At 45.5% G+C, this 22,436-nt stretch overlaps 1 protein-coding gene across 2 annotated transcripts in view; it reads left to right on the top strand.

Moving 5' to 3' along the window:
* The window catches only part of LOC119167582 (uncharacterized), a 212,831-nt gene extending 198,335 nt beyond the window's left edge, over positions 1 to 14,496 (top strand). The window contains exons 11-12 of one of the 2 annotated variants that reach the window (XM_075866089.1): positions 4,003 to 4,093; positions 13,993 to 14,496. In XM_075866089.1, the coding sequence (XP_075722204.1) occupies positions 4,003 to 4,093; positions 13,993 to 14,057 (156 nt within the window). In that variant the 3' untranslated portion in view covers positions 14,058 to 14,496. Of the gene's footprint in view, positions 1 to 3,706; positions 3,857 to 4,002; positions 4,094 to 13,992 lie in introns of those variants that run through there. The other variant, XM_075866090.1, reaches the window with a different exon arrangement.
* The last annotated feature ends 7,940 nt before the right edge of the window (positions 14,497 to 22,436 follow it).

Below are 22,436 nucleotides of genomic sequence, written 5' to 3'. Positions count from 1 at the left end.
TGGAGTGTGCATATTTGTGTATCGTTTGATCTTCCATATATGAGATTATATTTCTGTTTTGTTTATAAACTCTCGGCTCTGACTTGTTCTTTGGGCCACAGCCGGCGCCCGCTAGCACGCCAAATAGGACCACTTCTAAATTGTCCACGCACTCGTGGTGCAGTTCGGGGGGCCAATACATAGGCCCTTGGAATTAGCCCGGCGATCGCCTTCCTAATTAACGGCACTTTTGACACCATGCCCGAGCTGCATTTGGTGATCGACAAGGATAAGCCTCGGAGAGCTCCGGGCGTTGAATGCATTCCTTATGAGGTGTACAAAAACATGGAAGGGCCGGCACTTACGTGGCTTCTGGATACTAATAATAGGGTATCGATGTCGCGAGAAGCCCCAGCATTATGAAAGCATGCAGTTGTTGCAGCCATCCTAAAACAAGGCAAACGTAATGGCATTCAAAAAAGCCTGCGACCAGTAGCGCTCGCCATAACCCTGCGTAAAATCCTGGAGCGAATGGTGGCTGCGCGCCTTACATGGTGGCTGAAACACTTCAGGTGATCACTCTACTCAGATTGGATTGAGGCCGCACCTTGCAACCTAAGATGAACAAGAGTACCTCGCTTCTGCGACGATTTGATGTGGCTGCTCACACCGTGTACGAACATTTATTGCAATTTACATAAGCCGAGATTAAGACAACGTCACCCCCGAATCAATCCTTGAGATTCTTCAATGAGTTCACTTGCCAGGTCATGTCCAACGTTTCATAAGCTTCTTTCTTCGAAAGCGCTCTTCCTCCGTCCGCATATAAGGTAAAAGCTATGGCAACTTCAACACGCAACGTAGAGTTCTGCAGGGGTCAGTTCTTGTGCCAATATTATTCAAAGTTGCACTACTACCAATGGCATGGAAGCTGTCAAGCATTCCCGACCTGCATTTTTTGATGTAAGCTGGTGCTGTGACGGTGTGGTCGACTCACTCTTCTTTGGACCATCAAATGCAGGCACTGCAGTAAGTGCTTGATGTCAAATTTGCCTGGTGAACGTCACTGGGGCTCACAATCTCAGAAGAAAAGACTACCTACACGAGCATTGCCAAAAACTGGGGCCGTCGCAAACTTGACCAAACCCCTGTATGACTTATGCTTGGTGGTCGTGTTCTCATTGAGGCACATACGATCCGCATCCTCGGGGTAAACTTTTCTGCATCTGGATCAGCCTCACAATGGCTTCGATCGGCATGTAGGACTGCTTCCAGCATGCTTCATCTTTTTCGTCGCATCGCTCAACAAAATGGTGGATCGCGAACTCGTGTGACTGTACCGGGCATGTTCGGTACTCCAACCTCGATCAGTATATTAAGCATAGTTCAGCACTTCACCAAAGGAGAATGGGCTTAATTGGAAATTTTCAATCGTGAAGCCATATGTGTGATGACAGGTCTTCCAAGGTTCACTCTAATTGCGATGCTCCAGGCCTAAGCACAACTAAATACGCTTGACGAGCTCATTCATTAAAGGCGGAAATCAAGGATTATGAAGCACAGCAGTGTTCCGGCGCCTACTGCTTTAGCGCATTACGTGGACCCTAAAGACCATTCGCTTTACGAACCTACCTTGTCAGTACCACCGTGGTGTCAATGTCAAGTGACCACCAACAAGCCTCTGATATTTATCCATCAAGAGGTGAATCCGTCTCTGTATACGCATTTGCTCTCAATTTCAGAATCTCAGGAACCCGAACTAAGATCATATGTCGATGCCACATTAACACCTTCCATACTGCATACTTCCCTAGTGTGCACTTCTTACCCACATGTCGACCAGACTTGTTCGTGTGCGTTGGAAGCCCCCCTTACATCTGCACTGGCAGAACTAGTTGCCCTATGCGATGGTCTTGCAGCTCTTCAGCCACTCGTCGAGATGCTGCACCCATTAAGCATCGTACTCTACACGGACTCGCCGCAAGCTGTTCGCGCACTCCGTCGCGTTGACCATTCTGTGGGTGTAGCAGTGCGATTTCACCAGTGTGCTGCAACTTTCCAGAGCTCTCTTCGAGTGTTCTAGATTCGCCGATCTAGTGTTCCGGCTCATGCAGCGGCATATGCCGCTTGTCATCCTGTAACTGCAATGTACCCTTTATCTTTGCCCCTGCTACCACCTTCTGACACTGTGGACGTTCACAAAGAAAATCTTCGGCGCACCACGCGAGCTCTGATTCCTCGGCGTGATCATAATCTCCCGAGTGGACTTACTTGTCAAGAGGAGGTATCGCTTCAAAGGGTTCGCATGAGTGCAGTTGAGATGCCTTCAGTCCACGCGAAGTGGGGCTACACCAACACAACTTCAAGCTGCCCATTCTGTCCCGCACCGATGAGGAAAGCGGACCTTAAACACACTGTGTGGACATGTCCTGGGCTTTAAGTGGCTCATCGAACCCATCTGCGGCGTACAGGACTGTAGCACACCAGGCCGCCTGACTTGCAGCAATGTATTTACGTTCTGAACCGCTGGTCCGTCCTCAACTTTACGAAGAAAACGAAACTCCATAATTTTATTTAGTATGTATTGATGCCGTACGGCAAACTTCCACGTTAAAAAACGCCAGGCCTGCACGGAAGGCGCAGCAAAGTCACAGGGAAAGCTAGAAGAGTGGCCTTGCAGAGCCTTTTTGATACACTCAGTGGGGAAATATATCAAGCACACTTGCTTGATACGCACTACGGCATTATTAATAAATATATTTGAATAGTAGGTCGAAATTCGATATGCCATTTCTCGAATTCTTCCGAGAAGCGTGGTATCCGCTAAACACTCTAAAGGAATTTCGTGCTTATACACTCTGAAAAAGTTTACATCCTAAAAGGTGTAAAACGGGTGTACGCATTAAAATCCCCTTTAGGAATACCCTTTTCACGCCCCATTTTTAAAAGTTGAGATGTTCGTAATTGAACCCCACCAAAACACCCCATTTACATCTTTGTATTTGGGGTGTAAGGAACAAGGCTACAAATAATTGATTGGTATGTGGGGTTTAACAACCCAAAACCACCATACGAATATGAGAGACGCTGTAGTGGACGGCGCCGGAAATTTCGACCACCTGGGGTTCTTTAACGTGCACCCAAATCTCAGCACACGTGCCTGCAAGGCTACAAATGCACGACATTTTCGGGCCGTTTTCCTTATACTGTTACTATACGTTAACCATCTTGATACCAGCAAGGGTCCCACTACTAGCTGCGTGCGAGTCTAGTAATAAATCGAAGCAGAAAGTAATGTGACTTAAACGCAGTTTTCATCGATAAAGCACGCAAACTACAATAAGATGGAAAATACAATAGGAGCGAGCTTGTTCAATAGAGTAAGGGCCAATTCTCCTGTACCTGTTTCTTTCATCTGTGTCATTTGCGTGATTAGTCAACACTCACAAAGTGCACTGATTTGCCTGAACAAGGTAATGTGGCGCACATTGATGTAGCCCTGCATAAAACGATCCCCCCTGCCCCCGTCCCCCACAAGATCGAAGCTTTTAAAGCCGGAGATAAAACGTCCTTCACCTGCAAAAAAAAACAACAGCACAGTTGTTTAGCCATTACCACCACGTCAGCAGGCCATCAGGTCCCTTAAAAACGAACATTGACGTCATGTATTTTTAGCGGGCACGTTTTATTTATTACTGTAGCGAATGTCTTCTTGTGTCTTCAACAGTGCGTCATGGAAATTAGGAAGAGGAACCCACCTTAAAGAAAAATGCAGAATAAGGACGTTTCAGTGACCTTGACGCAGCCTTGCTCACAATGACGGGAGCCTTGTGGAATAAATTGCGAACAAAGCTCTCCTCAGGGGAGCCGAAACGCATTCTCTAGTTCTCTCTATCTCTCTCTCCGTTTTTTTTTTTGTGGATCCTCTTCTTTTAATTTATGTAACTTCCCCAGTACACGTGCTTCGGTCATAGCCTTGACTTTGTATGCAGTGAGAAAACAACATTGATGAAATATTTTCAGCCGTGGTCTTGTTCCAAGGACTGCAAGCTAAGTACAAATGTACTGCCGCAACGTGAAGACAACCATGAACAGGTTGAGAAAGTAGCAGCAGGTGAGAATTTTATTACTGCGTGCCAGAGTGTTCCTCTTCATTCTTGTTATTGCTTGCGGTTGTCTTCGTCTTCCTAGCAGTACGCCCGTGGCAATATGTTCTCATCGAATAGTGTGACGGCCGATGCATGCAATGTTGCAATGTCTTTACCGAAATGAAAGTGCTCATAAAATATCGCCTGCTTGACTTTGAATGTGCAGTCCCTAAAAACCTATAGAGCTAAGCAAAAAGCATCAGCTTAGCTTCTTTAACAAAATTCACTCCATTAGGTCGGTGAAGGTGCGCTAAACATTGCTGCTGAATATTACAAATGCGCGTTCTGACTAGTAGCTCGTGCTGGCCGCGCTGCATCGTCACAATGTTCACTGCGATTCAGATGCAGTGTTAAAGAACGAGTATAACGCAACAGATCACTGCCGAAAAAAAAGCAGCACCCGCGCTGTCAGCAGAGGGTCGGAGCTAGCGTTAAACCGCATCTAGCCGGCCTGAGAGCGCCACAAGGTGCCATCAAGTCTCGTCGCCTACACAACCGTGGCTGCCCGGTATTTCTGCGCGCCGGGCGCACAGCGCGGGAAAGGGGTCGACATCGTCCTACATGTCACTGCGTGCACCTGCGGAAAACCCTCCCGTGTGTGTGCGTGTGTTGCGCTAGGGCTTCTCGATCGGTAGAGTTTATTAGTCGGTGTTTAGTTTGAAATGCGCCTGCGCTCTGTGCTCCACCAGTGTGTTCTGTCAGTGCTTATTATTGCGAAGGTGCACCATTCTGAAGACTGGACCCGTGGATTCATATTATGGAGCACTCGAAGTGAAATAGTGAGTACCGCTATCACGTTGTTCCGTTCAGCGCTTTGTTAACTGCGTGAGCACGAGAATAACACCTTCAAACAATTTCGTTTTCAACTAGTTGATGACAAATCAGCATTTGTTTAGTGAGCGAGAATATTTGTCCGAACTGTTTCACGGGGATAATGGTGAAGTGTGATTGTGGGCAAGTTTTTTTGTTTGTTTGTTTAGATTGTTTGGAGTACGAAGCAGAGTGGGCGTGCGCCGCTGAGGTTCAGCGAAGAAATTGACCAGATTTTTCCGGTGCCCTTTGTTGGCAGCCGTTTTCAACGGGGCGCGCTCGTGCTGCACATCAATTTAGTTTACTAATTATTACATGTGTGGGGACGGCGCCTGTTAGCTCTCAGCATCAACCGTATGTAACACGCATATGCTTGGGCATGTCGGTAGTTCATTTACTTTCTTTTTTTTCTTATTGCACAACAAGACCGAAAACGGAAAACAAGGGCGTGGTATCCTTTCATTCTTTTCGGTTCTTTTTCGTTTTGTGCGGTAACACTACCGTGATAACTCGGGTTGATGCATCGGGTAACAACGCAGCATTTTGCTTCGCGTTAGGTGCGCCTCGCGAAGTTTGCCTACTTGCTAATACATTCAATTTCTTTAAATTTGTCTGCATCGGTATTTTTGTTCACCCGCAACGTAGCGTGACAGTGCCGACAGCCGTGCCTATGTAGCGAATCAAGCACTGAAGCTGGACGTTTGTTTGAACAGACCTTTAGTCTGTGTGTGTGGTCGAGTTGCCTACTTGAACAGCGCAAACGCTTGTTTGAACATAACTGCTAATGTTCGAGGACATTTTATTCAGATTCTCTCCATAATGTGTAACATTCAAAATATTGCCACATGGTTTGCTTGGGTGAGATCGAAGAGTGAAAGAGGACAAAGACGATCTCTCTGAGCCGCTGCCTGGCTAGTCGACTCAACGAGCCCATTGTATCAGGTTTGTCGTGAGTGACGTGACAAGACTGGTGGAGTTGCTGGGTACAACGTCTCACGATCCACCCGATGCCCAAGACCCCGCTCAGCAGCCGGAACACAAGCCCTGCATCCGTGGACACTCCTGTTCATAGAGTAAGCCGCCGCCAACGAGGCCTACCGCCTGAGACACCAACCACTGACGCAGCGACTATGACTTCGACACAAGATCCCGTGCAAGCTCCGACACCTTCCACGCCAATCTACTGCACCATCCAGAACCCGCTCATGCCTAGCCCCTTTCACGGAGAGCAGCATGAAGATCTTGACGACTGGCTGAGTGAGTTCGAACGTGTCGCAGCGATCAATTACTGGGATGATGCCGTGAAGCTCCGGAACGTGTACACTTGTCTAAAAGACGGTGCCAAGGCGTGGTTTTTGAACAAGGCTGATGTTCTGACATCTTGGCGCGAGTTCCAGCGTCGCCTTTTGGAGACCTACAGGAGTCTCGACCGCCGCGAACGGGCGGAGCGTGCACTACAATCACTCATCCAGATGCCCAACGAGACCATCTCGATGTACGTCGAGGACATGACACGGCTTTTCAAGCGAGCAGATCCTGCTATGGCAGATGAAAAAAAGTTGCGCCACTTCACGCGTGGAGTGAAGGAACAACTTTTTGCTGGTTTGGTGCGTAGTCTCCCCAAAAGTGTTGCTGAGTTTCTTACTGAAGCGGCAACAATGGAGTGAGTACTGCACCAACGGTCTGCTCTGTTTGACCGTCAAGTGAATGCTTCCTCAACTCCCAAAATTTTCGCCACTCTTGGGAGCAAGAGCCTCGAATAGATTCGCGAGATCATCCGATCTTTCGTCGGGGAAGAAATTAAAAAGATGTACCGGACAAGGCAAATCGATGTTGGTTCTATCACCAGTGTCATCTGTGACGAGGTCCAGCAGGTGCTGCACGCCCATCGTTTTCCGCCCGTGTCGGTTGATCCGGAAACGGCTACTGTGTCTACTGACAGTCGCAGTTGTACGTATGCGGAAGCCTCGCGATCTGCCACTCCTCTTTCTGGTCAAGGAGTCCCGACCCAGCCAGTGGCGCACGTCCCGATCCAGACAGTGCCACATATCCCGATCCAGACAATGCCATACGTTCCGATCCAGACAATGATGCCATCAGTCGCGATTCAGTCAGCACACGCTGATTTGGACATCGATAGTCGCCGTGCACCGACGCGCAAGTCTGATCTCTGGCGTACCCCAGACAGACAACCCCTCTGCTATCATTGCGGTGAGGCTTGTCACATTTACCGCGAATTCCCATACCGGCAACTTGGACTGCGCGGATTTTCCGTCGATTCCCCTCGTCCTCGAATTGGTCAAAGGCCAAGGGATATCGAAGAGTATCTTGCGCAACAGCGTGCATCTTTCACACGACGGCAATCGCGGTCACCATCTCCGAGGAGACCCGCAGCCACTGGGCCACGTTTCGGGGTGACGGCACGGGAACACTCCCCGAGGCCTCGTCGGGAAAACTGAAGGCAGTGGCCTTCAGGGGCAAGGTCGCTGGCACTCAAAGTGCGGAAGACCTCCCATCGACGCTTGCACGCAACGCCGAAGGCATTTCGTCAGAGAATAATCGCAGTACTGAAGAAACGCCAACATCCACATCTGAACCTAGTGACCGCGTGTCACTCGACATACCTGTGCTGATTGACGGTCTTCAGGTCAGTGCATTGGTAGACACTGGTGCAGACTATTCGATTATCAGCGGGAGGCTTGCGAAAGATCTCAGGAAAGTCATCACGCCGTGGAATAGAACGCGAATTCGAACAGCTGGAGGACACGTTGTAACACCGCTGGGTCGCGGTACCGCAAGAGTGCAAATTCGTGCGTCAACGTTTGTGCTCAGCTGCCTCGTTCTTCGTGACTGTTCGCGTCAGCTGATTATCGGCATGGACTTCCTTCGGGAATACGGTGCCATCATAAATCTCCGTGAGCGCATCGTGACCTTCTCGACTCAAGGCGCAACAGATCGAGACGCTGATAACTGCTGTAGACCTGCGCTGCGTTGCTGATGACAGTGTGACGCTGCCACCTCGAGCAACTGTTCCCATCGAAGTCACTTGTGAAGACTTCCAAGACGGCGACGTGGTGGCTGAAAGCAACCTTTCACTTCTGCTGCTCCAAGGTGTATGCGTCGCCCGAAGTGTTGCGCGCGTCCCTCACGGACAATCAACGATACTAGTTACGAACTTCAATTACGAGCACCAGCATCTTTTCCGCGGAACCACCCAAGCCTATGAAGACCCTGTTGCCGACGTCACGGAGTGCTTCGCATCCGAGAAAACACATGAGTATGAGGAATTTCTAGACCGCATTGACATTTTTTCGACGCTGTCAGACGAGAGAAAGGCTGCACTTCATGACCTTTTAAGGGAGTTTCGATCTTCCTTCTCCTATTCTTCTAAAGCCCGTCAAACACACCTCACGAAGCATCGAATTATTACCGACAATGACGTCCGCCCCATTTGGCAGCCAAAGAATGCGAGGCCATTCAGGCACAAGTAGAATAGATGCTGGATGATGGGATTATTCAACCATGCAGCAGTGCTTGGTCCTCGCCAGTCGTTCTAGTGAAAAAAAAAAAGACTGAACGCTGCGATTCTGTATTGACTACAGGAATCCTAATAGCGCCACAAAAAAACACGTCTACCCGCTTCCACGGGTCGACAACTCCCTCGACGAGTTACGACGCGCGAAGTGTTTTTCGTCCATCGATCTAAAGAGTGTCTATTGGCAAATTGAAGTGGATGAACGAGACCAAGAAAAAACCGCGTTTGTGACTCTAGACGGACTTTACGAATTCCGAGTTCTTCCCTTCGGCCTCTGTTCTGCACCAGCCACTTTTCAGAATATGATGCACACATTTCTCGCTGGCTTGAAGTCGCAAAGCTGCCTTGTCTACCTCGATGATGTGGTCATCTTTTCCGAGAGCTTCGAAGAACATCTTAGGCGACTGAGAAAGGTTCTGGAAGCCATTCGTACAGCTGAACTCACGCTGAAACCTTAAAAATGCCATTTTGGCTACGAAGAGCTGAAATTTCTCGGACATATCATTAGTGCGGATGGAGTGCGACCTGATCCAGACAAAACTGCTGCTGTCGCCGCCTTCCCTGTTTTATCAGATAAAACAGCAGTACGCTGTTTCCTCGGCTTGTGCGCGTATTATCGCCGATTTATCGCCAACTTCTCGAAGATAGCTGAAGCTCTTACGCGACTCACCCGAGATGACGTGCCCTTTACTTGGGTTGCAGAACAAGATAGAGCGTTCACAGAGTTACGACAGAGAATGCAAACAGCCCCTGTTCTTGACCATTTTGATGAGGACACTGCTACAGAAATTCTTACAGATGCCAGCAAAGTCGGACTTGGCGCTGTCCTTGTACAACGACACGGCGGCGTTGAGCATGTGATAGCTTACACCAGTCGTACTCTTTCTCGAGCCGAGACCAACTATTCTACGTCAGAAAAAGAATGCCTCACAGTCGTGTGGGCGACGACCAAGTATCGGCCTTACCTCTACGGTCGTCCCTTCAAAGTGGTGACTGACCACCACTCGCTCTGCTGGCTGGAAAATCTCAGAGATCCATTCGGCCGTCTCACACGGTGGAGTTTGTGTTCGCAGGAGTTCGATATTACGATTGTGTACAAGTCAGGGCGCAAACACGAACACGCCGACGCGATTTCTCGAGCGCCTGTGGGGAACGATGTCAGCGGCTCCAAAGATGAAGATGCCTTTCTCGGAGCAGTTAGCGACTCCGAATTTATGTCAAAGCAGCGGGCAGACGACGAATTACGCTCAGTCATTGATTCCCTGGAAGGCCGCAACTCTCAGGTCCCTCAACACATTGCTCGCGAACTGTCCTCTTTTTGGCTAAGAAGAGGCATTCTTTACAAGAAAAACGCCCGTGGTAGCGACAAAGCCTTCCTACTCGTTGTTTCTACCGACATGCGTGATGAGATCCTCCTTGCGTGCCACGACGAGCCCAAGTCAGGACATTTGAGCTATTCGTGAACTCTCGCCAAAGTATGCCAACAGTATTACTGGCCGCGACTACTAGTGTACATCGATATGTGAAAAACTGCCATGAGTGCCAGTGCCGCAAGACTCCGCTGTGAGACCCGCGGTCGTGCTCCAGCCAATCGCACCACCACGGACACCGTTTGACCTCGTGGGAATGGACCTTCTCGGACCTTTCCCATTGTCGTCCTCTGGGAACAAATGGATTATAGTTGCGAGAGATTATCTTACTCGTTATGCTGAAACAAAAGCGTTACCCCTTGGCACGGCCTCTGAAGTCGCGCAAATCTTCATGCACCAAATCGTCCTATGGCATGGTGCCCCGTCATGCGTGATTACGGACAGAGGGACGTCGTTTACAGCACGAATAATGGAGGACATTTTTAAACTGAGCTGCAGAAGTCATAGAAAAACAACGGCTCATCACCCACAATCTAATGGACTGACAGAGAGGCCTAACAAGACCATAGCGGACATGCTGTTAATGTACGTGGACGTACAACACAAAACCTGGGAAGAGATTCTCCCATACATCACGTTTTCTTACAATATGGCAACGCAAGAAACAACGCGATTTCCGCCTTTCCGACTTGTTTACGGACACAACGTGCGAACCATGCTCGATGCTATGCTTCCGTGTGACCAAAGCAGTGAACTTGCTGAAGACGCTGAGCAATACACTCAATACGCCGAAGAAGCTCGTCAGCTAGCTCGCATAAACACCAGTAACCAACGAGATGCAGCGCATGACGTTACAACCTCCGCCATCGAAATGTCACCTACCACCCTCGGGACCGAGTGTGGGTGTGGATCCCTGTCCGGTTACCAGGCTTATCCGAAAAACTCCTAAACTGTTATTTTGGACCGTACAAGGTTTTTAGATGAGTCACAGATGTTACCTACGAGGTATTTCTGGATGGCCCAGCGTCTTCTCGTCGACAGCTTCGGCACGAAACCGTGCATGTCGTTCGCCTGAAGCCCTACTTCACACAGTAGCCCTTGTGGTTTCACGTGCTACGACATGCCGTGATTTTGCGTTGCTGCTGCTGTTTGTGTTCTCCTGTGTTTTTTTTGCCTTTTATTTTTGCGCTTGGCGCAAGCGTTGACGAAACTTCCTCATTTGCGCTGCGAGTACTGGCACTCTCCCTCTTTTGGTTCTCTATATCTGCGTGTGTAGGTCTTCATTTTTTTTATTTACGAGCATCGAGTCGATGCTTTCAAGGGGGGGGGGGGACTATTGCCACATGGTTTGCTTGGGTGAGATCGAAGAGTGAAAGAGGACAAAGACAATCTCTCTGAGCCACTGCTTGGCTAGTCGACTCAACGAGCCCATTGTATCAGGTTTGTCGTGAGTAACGTGACAAGACTCTTGTTATTGAGAGTTTTATTGCCATCGCCTCGCTTTAGCGTTTAACTTCGCTAAGTACTTCAGATGTTAAAGGTATTTTCGCTATGTGAAGCGTATTATTAGTTTTTTGTTGCACAAAAACACTTTAATGTTATACATACTGCATGGTATGTAAGCATGTGTTGCAGCCAAAATGTAAGACTGGGCAGCATATCTATCTGAGAACACAACACGCACAGCCACTGAACAGCCTACGCTGCATCGGGAAGGAGTTATGCTTTCTCACCCTGACACCTTGATTGAAAGAAATGGCCCTACTTTAGCAGTGTGCAATGATCATTGAGTGAGGGTGACAAAGTTACCTTATGCGACATTTCCCAGCCATTTTTGCGTCTATGGCAAATGTGTTTAAAAAATATTGTGCTGATTTAATGCACTGAAAACAGTGAATTGCTTGAATATTTCTGAGAGAAAACATTTTTGGTCACGTGGTTGCCTTTCAAACTTTCCAGACCGTTGTTTGAGTGTTGTTTGTGAAAAAAAAAATTTTACAAGTACCGCACCTTTTTTAGACCAATTTTGGTACATGTTAAGTAAAGGGCCTTATGTAAGTTTTTTGAAACTCAGCAATAGTAATACAAATTTTCGGCCACATACGCCTGCAAGAATTTAGCCAAAGTGTGTTATGCTTGCATTTACTCATTGCTATACTGATCTTTGTATAAATAGCTGAGCTGTGACTATTTACTTCACAGAAAAGATATCTTGACGAAAAATTATTTTTAGACATCTTAGGCTGTTAACCTCTACGAGAAAAATTCACTCATTTCACAGAATTTTCATTTTTGTCCGTATTGAGACGAAATTAGCACCTTGTGGTGGTCCAATTAAAATCACATTTTACCTAAATTGAAAGCAAATAAACAATTCTTTGTATGTGACAAGTTTCATCATTACAATTTCTATTTCAAGGAATAAATTATTTTTCGAATTTTCCCATCAACGGCAATGGGAAACTTCGAGGTGCGGCTGCTGTATGACCAAATGGCAAATGGGGAACTTGGAACTTCAAATATCATTTAGGTGCAAAGCTCTTGAGGCCGTGCGTGGTTCCCTCCACTGTAGTCGTACTAGTATTATGTAGCCACTAGATGAGTTGTACAATAGATAGCGTTAGTGGTTTTCAGAGCATATAGATGGACAAAATGATGATTCGTGGGGCGAATCGTTTGTCTGTACATTTGTGCTTTCGTCTGTTTGTCTGTGCATTCATCCGTCCGGGCTTCCGTGTGGCGGTTTGTCTGTGAGTGAGTCCGTCTTTCTGTTTGTCCATACTAGCGTCAGACTGTCTGTCCATCCGTTTGTAGATTCGGATAGACGAACGCTACGCCCCGCTCATCAACATTCACTCCGTGGATATGCTGTGATCTTTTTCTCAAAAGATGAATTGCAATGACAAAATTTGCCACATGAAAAGAACTGTTTATTTGCTTCAATTTAGGTACAAAGTCTATTTTAATTCAACCACCACATGGTGCGATTCGCGTCTCAATATAGACAAAACAATTATTTTGTAAAATTTGCGATTTTTTCTCGTAAAGTTTGACAGCTTGAGAGGTCAAAAATACTTTTTCCTCCAAATATACCTTATGTGGATTAAGTATTCACTCCTCAGATATTCATTCAAAGTGCAGTATTAATATAGAAAAATGAAGATGTAACACATTTCGGCTGAATTATTTGAGGCGTACGTGGTCGCAAAATAGAAATAATATTAGTGAGCTTCAAACACTTTACGCAAGTCCTTCAATGAACTTGTAGGCCGAATTTGGCACGGAAGAAGAGATACTTATAAAATAATTTTTTTCACAAACATCCAGACGAGATTCTGGGATGTTCAGGAGGCAGCCACGTGATCAATAAAGTATTTGTTGGCGAAATATTCTAGCAGTTACCTTTTTTGAAGCAGCAAAAATTAGGGCGATTTTTTTCTGAAAACGTTTGTGGTGGTCACCAAAATGGCTAGGACGTCTGACGCGGAATGACCTAGTAGCCGATTCTTCCATTAAATAATCGTGTCAATGTGAGCCAGTTCAAGAACACTAGTATCACTCGCATTTTAATACGTAACTGTACAGTACTTATTTTACAAGTTACCTGCACTGAATACCTTTTTAATGCGCATAGCGTCATTTATGCTCAGTGGCATTGTGCTTTCGTGCAATATAGATAAAATTTGTATAGGATGTTGCGCGTCTCACTGTATTCCTTTTAATAAACTAATCGAATGAGTACCATGGTAGATCTGCAGAAACACACATGCAGCTGTGTAGATGCATACTTAAGCATAGAACTTGACATTCATTTAGATTGGTCGTTGCATGCAGCTAATGGAACATTATCAACTTGGAGCAGCACCTTTTTATTTGCCTGCGCGAGCAAGCTGAAAGGGTAAAAAAAAGGTTCATATCTATGGCACTAAAGGTATGATGATTCTGCCACAGCACGCTTTTTATGACGTTTATTGCTCAGCATACCTTTTCTACCATTTCTCACTGAAGTGGAGCCCGATGCCTTTGAATATGCTTGCTATGCACTCAAGTTGTACTTACACACAAGAAAGCAGTTAGTTATGCATGGTGCACACTGTATGTTGCACTCTTTGTGAAATTTCAGTCATTGTTCCTTGTGTATTTATTTTAGGTTTCCGGGATTGGATTTCCAGTACAGAAAGAACAGCCTCGCCCCACTTCTCTCGAAGACACTAGTCATCTCAGCAGCTGAAGATTATTGTGCAAGCAGCAGTGACGAGTGGTTTTGCAGTTAGAAGTATACCAACACTGACACTACATTAATACAACCTCAATTACACTACCTTGTTCAATGTTCTCTTTTTCAATGTCGAAATTTATACTGCGACATGTAATAGGTTGTAAATGTGACGCCAGAGACTCGCTTACTCTTTCTACGTGTTTTTTTCCCTATTGTATAGGTGTCAATCAAACGCCATACGTCTCAGTCGTTTGCCCGACTAGCGCAAACGTTTTTGAAAGTTGTGGAAATTTATTGTATTGAAAACAATGAGTTTTTGGTATAGAGAGGAAGAAAGTTGGTCCCGTGACATACTTCCAAATTTTGCAGAATGCCACCAGAGTCCTGTTTGTTCGATTTGCAGTTTTTTTTATAATAAATACAGATGTTAACTTATGGGCTAAATTGTTTTTTGCTTCGGCGTTAGGTTCGGTTGGACCTTACGCTACAGGTTACTGCTTGCACTACTGTGGTCTGTGTGCGTGTCTGTATAGGGGGGGGGGGGGTTGCCTTCCGCGTCTTTGTCGTTTACGGCCCAGTCTACGTACACATATGTACACTGATCTCATTCAAGACGATGCCACCTTATTTTATCAGCTGCATGCATGCAGGTATAAGTGCAGTGGGTTACACCAGTATCTTCCTTCGTTCCTGTCAGCCACAGAGAAGGTTCATATATGCTTCTCCCTGAGAAGAATTGAGGCTTCGGCCAGTTGGTGATGCATATTTGATGGAATGAAGTGTTGTGAATGGCTCTCCTCAACACACAAGTCCAAGCGCCATCTCCTGTGTCTCTGCTTTTGTTGCCCATTAATTGCGCTTCAATTGATCAAGTATGCTCATCCATATAACTGCCATCGGGGGTTTTCAGTGTACACCCCACTCGCATGGGTGTAGAGTCATCCAACACCCATAGTTAAGGGGTGTTCATAAACACCTACTAAAGTAGGGTGTAACGTTTCTTTACACCCTACTGTTTCAGGTGTTTCTAAACACCTTAGTGTTCAGGGTGTTCCTAGACACCCTAAAAGGGTGTTGCCCATGGGACACCTTTCTGGGTGTAACAACTTTTAGAGTGTAGTTTATGCGGTGGTTGACGACGATGAAAAATCATGGTTGCAGTGGGTATGCGCCGCAGTTCTTAGGGGAACAAGAACAAGCAATTGTAACGGGTTGGAGCATTGGATGGTCCACTCGTTACGCTATTCGCATTGTGTGACGACTTGTTTTTCTTTCGCTGTTTTGAAACGCGTTAGAGGTCGTAATAACTCAATCGCTCTCCCGACATCAAGCCTACCTAACACAAGTTTGACAAAACCCTAGGACCGGTTTAACTCAGTTTAAAATATTGAGCTGGCACCCAGTGGACCCGGGCTAGAGCCCCACTGTGTCATTGGTTCCTAGGTATTTTTTCTAATGTCGCACGATGAGGTTACGGAGAGCGGCGGTGGCGGTGGCCGCGGCCGCAGGGGTGGCAGCAGCGGCAGTGACAGGGGCGGCGGCGGGGGCGGTTTGTTTCCTAATCCCAGGGAACAAACCGCAGTTTAGGGAACAAACCCCAGTTTGTTCCCTAATCCACTCGGCTGTCTTCTGGTCTCCTAATGTTACACCTACCATTTTCCTAGTAATAAGGGCTGCAGCGCGAGCACGAATGTGCTAGAAGAAACAGACAAAGTCGAGGTACGGAAGGAAAAAGAGGACAACACGAGCGCTGCAGAAAACAAGAAAATGCAGGAGGAAATAAAGAGCGAAAAAGAGTTGCAGTCATCCCATACTTCCACAATATCTCTCATGGTTTGAAGAAGGTAGGCTCGAGATATGGTGTGGATGTAGTTATATCAGCTCCGTGCAAAGTAAGCCAGATCTGCAGAATGACGGATGAGCGACTTAGTGGAATCACTAAAAAAAGTTGGACATGCGCCGTAAAACACACAAATAAATTTGTAGAATGCGTTGTTGGTGTTGTTTACATGCTTCCGTTAACGTGCGGTCGTTGTTATATAGGCCAAACTGGGCGGTGCATTAATAAAAGGTTAGGAGAACATATGAATGACATATGCAAAGGTATCAGTTCAAACCTTGTTTTGCACTGCAAAAGCTGCGGGTGCCAGCCTTGTTTTCCGGGCGTGAGTGTGCTGGCACGCCACATGGACAAGTTAACTCGGGAAATATCTGAAGCGTTTTTTATTAGAAAAAATGGTGACGGATGCGTAAGCCAACCTTCAGTGGCCTTGCATGAAAAAGAGTTCGCACTTTTAGATAAAGGTTAGCTAGTTTTAGTACCTTCTTTTTATCAGAACATGCCCCAGAATAAGTCACGTTGCTCACGTGTGCTGTTCAAAAGGTTTCCGGTTGTATATATTATCATGTGTGCTGCGAATAAAATTCAGTTGGTAGTCAACGCTCGTGTTGTCCTCTTTTTCCTTCCGTACCTCGACTTTGTCTGTTTCTTCTAGCACATTCGTTCTCGCGCTGGTGCCCTTATTACTATAAATTCAAACCAACTAGCCCAAATCGCCATTCTTCTTCAATACCATTTTCCTGTTCATTGCTGGCTGTGTCGTCCTCAGTTTGAGGGGAGACGCTTCTCGAAGACATTTCCTTTTCAATATTCACCCTATAGCAACGAAAGTTGAGCTGTTTATGAAATATGCTGACTTTAAATATATAATTAGTTTTCTTGCAAGTTGCACACTTAGCTCTTCAACATGACGAAGTGAAAACCTTAACCCTTTTGCCCCCTTCTTTCATCCCTCAGCTTCTGTAATTTTTCACTATTCATAGTTCGTGATGTTTCAAATAAAGTGTAAATGCAAATTACTAATTCAGAAGCACATACAAATTATGTATTACGCGTGAAAAATATTAGACGTAAAAAGTACCCATTTCACTTACCCTAGTAAAGCTTTACATACATTCTTCAATATACAATAAATTATAGACATTTACACAGGATAATTTCATTTGTTATATTTTGAAAAAAATTTGTGCAAAATGTCTTGCAGTTCTGAGCACCAGAAGTACCCAAAAAAGAAGGCACATTAGAAAAAATGGAAAAATTTGCATTTTGCGAAAAACAAGGTTTAAAGTTAAAGTGAGTTTTTATTTATTAAAGATATCATTAAATCTGATACAATTTGCACACCAAAAGGTACAGCCCTTTTAGTAGTGGCCACTGCGACTAAAATACGTCAGCACCATGAGGTTGTCCCTCTCGTCTTCTTCGAGCCGACTCCTCTCAGACATTTCACTCACAGACAGGCCAATGAAACGCTTGCCAAACTTCCGCTTCATCTGGCAGAGCTTTGTACCAAGTACAAGCTAGTAAGAGCTTCGACAAAACTAAGTCGAGTGTCATGCCATTTTACAGCCATGTTTGCCACATACCGTCGAACATAATGGCAATGTCGTCCCTGCTAAGTTCTCTCACTGCGAGCTCTTTCGACCTCGAAAGATTGGTGCTGACGTCATCCATTGCCGCATCACGAACTTTCCGGCTGACGGGTGTGAATAACGTTTGACGCATTGACTTTTGCAAGCCAACAAATTACCTGCCGCAATTCAGACTAGCTACTCGTAGCCTATACCTACAGAGCATGCCGCACAGCGGCTTTCACTTGCGAGCAATGACTTTTTTTTTCAATCATAACAGATATAATTACAAGACAAAATCATTGTTCAGCTGCGCTGCTCAACAAGACATGGACCCCGCAAATAGGTTTCACACCACATACAGGCGCGCAGCGGCCAGTGGTGGTCCCCAATTCGTAACACGTAATAAACCAGCCACGCCGCTCGAAAAACGCGCAGAAGCGCGCTTGTTTTTATTATTTTTGCGCTCCATCAGTAAGAAAAAACTTTTGTTATTTGAAGAGTGAGGCTAGACTCTTCGACTCATGCGATCACAAATGGCGAGTGGTGGCGCATTATCGGCGGCAAGGTACTCGAAGACGGCACACTTTGGACATTTTAACAGGCACCTTGTGCTTTTTAGATACAGTTTTAAAGCACTTCTAGTAAAGTTTCTATCTATATTTTTTTCATAACACTAGAAGTACTAATCTGATCAAAACAGGCGACAATTAAAAATTGGTAATTTTGAAAAAAAGCGTGTTTTTCGTCCCGCATCTCCCCTTAACCTGAACCCTCTTTGTAAGTCTGCAGACTTCTGCTCCGTGGCTAAGTACCAGCAAGATGCAGCTGTTATATACCATCCTCTTGAGAAATGGTGGCAATCTACTTGTCGTGATTTGAGCGTGCAAGCCAAATGTGCTCCGCTCCAATCTTATTCTTGTAGTTACTTCAATCTCGTGGTTCGGCTCCGCGACTATTACCTGCCCTAAGTAGACATAGTCTTTTACAACTTCAAGTGCACTGTTACCTATATCAAAGCGCTGCTCTTTCCCGAGGTTCTGGTACATTACTTTTGCTTTTTAGAGAATAATTTTAAGACTTTTCTTTCTGCTCTTCTTGTCTAAAACCGTGATCATGAGTTGCAATTCATCCCCTGGGTTACTCAGCAATGCGATGTCATCGGCGAAACGCACGTAAGGTATTCTTCAATAATCCTTATGCCTAACTGCTCCAATTCTAGGCCTCTGAAAACCTCCTGTAAGCACACGGTAAATATTAATGGGGAGATTGTATTTCCTTGCCTTACACCCTTCTTGATTGGTATTCTGTTGCTTTTTTTGGGGGGAGCACCATGCTAGCAGTTGATCCCCTGTAGCTTTCCTCTAGGATGCTCATATATGCTTTGTCGACGCCTTTATTCCGCAGTGTCAGCATGCCTGCTGATATTTCGACTGCATATAACGCCTTCTCGTAATCAATGAAGCCGATGTAAAGTGGTTGGCTATATTCTGACTATTTCTCTATTACCTGATTGATAGTATGAATGTGGTTGATGGATGAGTAGCTTGTTCGAAATTCTCCTTGTTCTTTTGGTTGATTGGATTCTAGTGTTGTCTCAATTCTGTTAGCAATTACCTTTGTAAATAGCTTGTATACTACGGAGGGCAAGCTGATCGGCCTATATTTCTTCAAGTTGTTGTCATCTCTTTTCTTATTCATTGAGATGATGATAGCATTCTTTAAGACTCTGGTACTCTTCCTGTCAGTAAACACCTCGTAAACCAGGTCGCTAGTTTTTCTAAGACAATCTGTTTTCTATTTTTCAGCAGACCTTATGTTACCTGATCCTCCCCAGCAGTTTTGCCTCTTTGTATACTCTCCAAGGCTTTTCAGACTTCTATCATTACTGGTGGAGTGTCATCTGGGTTACTGCTAGTTCTTATATGAAGGTCGTGGTTTTGCCAGATACTGTATATATCTGTGTAAAAGTCCTTCGCTAATTTAACTCTTCTATCCATATTGGTAGTTACTTTGCCTTCTTTGTCCCTAAGTGCATATATGTGGTTTTTGCCTATCTCAAGATTTCTCTTCGCTGCTTTGAAGCTTCCTGTGTTCTTCAGAGCGTGTTCAATTCTCTCCATGTAATACCTTCTTACATCGGGTGCCTTACGCTTAATAATCAACATCGAAAGCTTTACCAACTCTATTTTCTGTGTTGTTCTCGAGGTTTTCATGCTTTGACGCTTCCTAATAAGATTTTTTGTTTCCTGGGACAGCTTGAAAGTTTCCTGTTTAACTACAGAACCTCCAAACTTCACTGCACCCTCCGTAATCATACTCGTCAGATTATAATTCATTGCATGAACGCTAAGGCTGGTGTCCTTGTAAAATCCAACCACCTGTTCTGAAGCGATACTCTGAATTCCTTTAGTTTTTCTCTCAGTGCCAGCTCATTGATTGGCTTCTTGCGTATCGGTTCCTGTCATTCTTTTTTCAAGTCTAGGCGAATTCAAGACCGTACCACTCTATAGTTACTGCATTGTATCTTGCAAAGCACTTCCACTGCCATTCTGGGTGTGTGCTCAGTATAAAGTCTTTTTCGTTCTTATTTTCGCCAATAGGGCCCCTCCATGTCCACTTACGGTTTTCTCGCTTTCGGTAGATGGTATTCAAAATCCCTAAATTATTGCGTTCTGCGAATTTTATTAGTAGGTTCCCTCTGGCATTTCTAGTATCAATGCCATAAACTCCCACTGCCTGGTCTCTATCCTGTCTCTTCCCTACTTTTGCATTGAAGTCACCCATCAGTATAGTGTACTGTGTTTTTACTTCACTCATTGCCGATTCCATGTCTTCACAGAAGCTTTTCACTGACGTGTCATCATGATTGTGTGTGGGCGCGTAAGCTAGTACCCCCTTCATCTTGTATCTCTTATTGAGTTTTATTACGATACCTACCTTTTTTGAAGAATGCTATAGTATTACTCTATGTCTCCAGCTATGTTTCTGTGGATAGGAAACTCCACTCCCAGTTCTCTACTGTCAGTCAAGCCCCGATAGCAAAGAACGTGCCCATATTGTAGCACTGTGTAGGCTTTATTTGTCCGTGGAACCGTTACGTAACCGTACGCCAAGGCTGTATGACACATATGCGGATATTTAACGCATGTCTGTTCGCGCATTTGTACACATCTTTAGCGCCACTTCGTAACGTTTCCTTAAATAAACAAGTACAACAGAGTCACGTTCCATTGACGAGCTTCGCCCCGCCGCGGTGGTCTAGTGGCTAAGGTACTCGGCTGCTGACCCGCATGTCGCGGGTTAGAATCCCGGCTGCGGCAGCTGCATTTTCGATGGAGGCGGAAATGTTGTAGGCCCGTGTGCTCAGATTTGGGTGCGCGTTAAAGAACCCCAGTTGGTAGAAATTTTCAGAGCCTTCCACTACGGCATCTCTCATAATCATATGGTGGTTTTGGGACGTTAAACCCCACACATCAATCAATCAATCCATTGACAAGCTTCGCATAACAAATGACAAGCTTCGCGTTACATAACACAGGTACATGGGATCTAAAATTTCATTATTTTAATAAGGCTGGCAATGAGATTTTGGTCGGGCGTGCTAAAACCAGTGGCGTCATTCTGTACACCTTGAAGTGAGTTAGTGAGCGTATTATAAGAGGCATTCATAATGGAGAAGCGGATTGGAGTTTTGTTTGTATTAGTGTTTTGTAGTGAAAGAGTTCAGTCCGGACGGAGCCAACTGAATATTCCTTCGGATCTAGTCTAGCACGCGGTTTGCATAGATAGTTCAAATTAGCCATCAAAGTATAATTTTCACTCCGAAACTGCGGTAGGAAGTAAGAAAGTCCAAGAAAACACTACTGACAAAACACCAGGAGCAGGAAAGTGAGACTGCACTTATACGCATCACTTTTCACTAGTTGGGGTTTAGTTTCATTAGTCATGTGTGCAAACCTCTTACATGTGATAGCGAAACTGTTACATGTGATATCAAAATAACTTTTCAAAGCATGATCATTCTTGTCACGAGTTAACTCTCTGAAAATGACGAGTTCACCAAAAGTGAAAGTGATAGCAGTCATGTCTTTAATATCCACGCTTTAACATTTTTGTCTGTTTAGCGTGTGTTACGCCTCGAAAATGTCTGGCATTTGTCACTATCTTTTAAGCATTATGTGCACTTGTTTTAGATGCATATCTTACCCACGTCTTCGTCCCGTGACATCGTCGTTTTTATTCACACTAAGCATGCGCAACTCTCCTACCTTTTCTACAACAGCCGTGCGTTACTCTCTCTCTGATTCTCTCCTACAAACTGCTTACGATTCTCCTGCGTTCTATCTGGTGTTCAAGACACGCCGGCCTGGAGGGAAACGAGAGTGCCGACAGTTTTGCTCAAGGGCGCACGAACCTAGCAGAGCCTCGACAAAACTTTGATTTATTTGCGGGGTTTAACCTCCCAAACCTTGACAACATTATGAATACTTTGCAATACTCCAAGAGCAAGCTAACCAGAATGATAATGCCCCATTCAGAATGGACCCTCACGCATTCGCTAATTAGCGAGGCACACGACAAAAAATACAGCACTCCCACAAATTCTTAAAAGTAGAGGACGTAACTGACCTCCGCAGAATTCAAACGCGAGGCTTTCCCAACCTCAAAAGGTTACACAAAATTTTTTCAACGCTGTAGGGACATGCCTGTTTATTGCTTGGCGGATCGCCATCTCTCAACCGCATTTCGTGGGGATGCTTGAACCAACCACCAAATTTATATAGCGTTTAGGTCATTTCTAACATTTTCGAACAATGGGAGGCACAGGTTGCGATTTCTAACCCAGAGGTGCAACGAGCACTTCTGCGAGACGTGACGTCAGGTAGGCGGCAGCAGCCAGTGGAGCCCTGGACTTGGGGCCCCACCCATCAAGCCAATGACACCTATGCCGAACTCTTGCG

The sequence above is a fragment of the Rhipicephalus microplus genome, chromosome 6, assembly GCF_043290135.1.
Source record: "Rhipicephalus microplus isolate Deutch F79 chromosome 6, USDA_Rmic, whole genome shotgun sequence".
In the NCBI taxonomy this organism is placed as follows: Eukaryota; Metazoa; Arthropoda; class Arachnida; order Ixodida; family Ixodidae; genus Rhipicephalus; species Rhipicephalus microplus.
The sequence above is the reverse complement of the archived record's forward strand: the minus strand, read 5'-3'. Positions and strand labels throughout refer to the sequence as shown.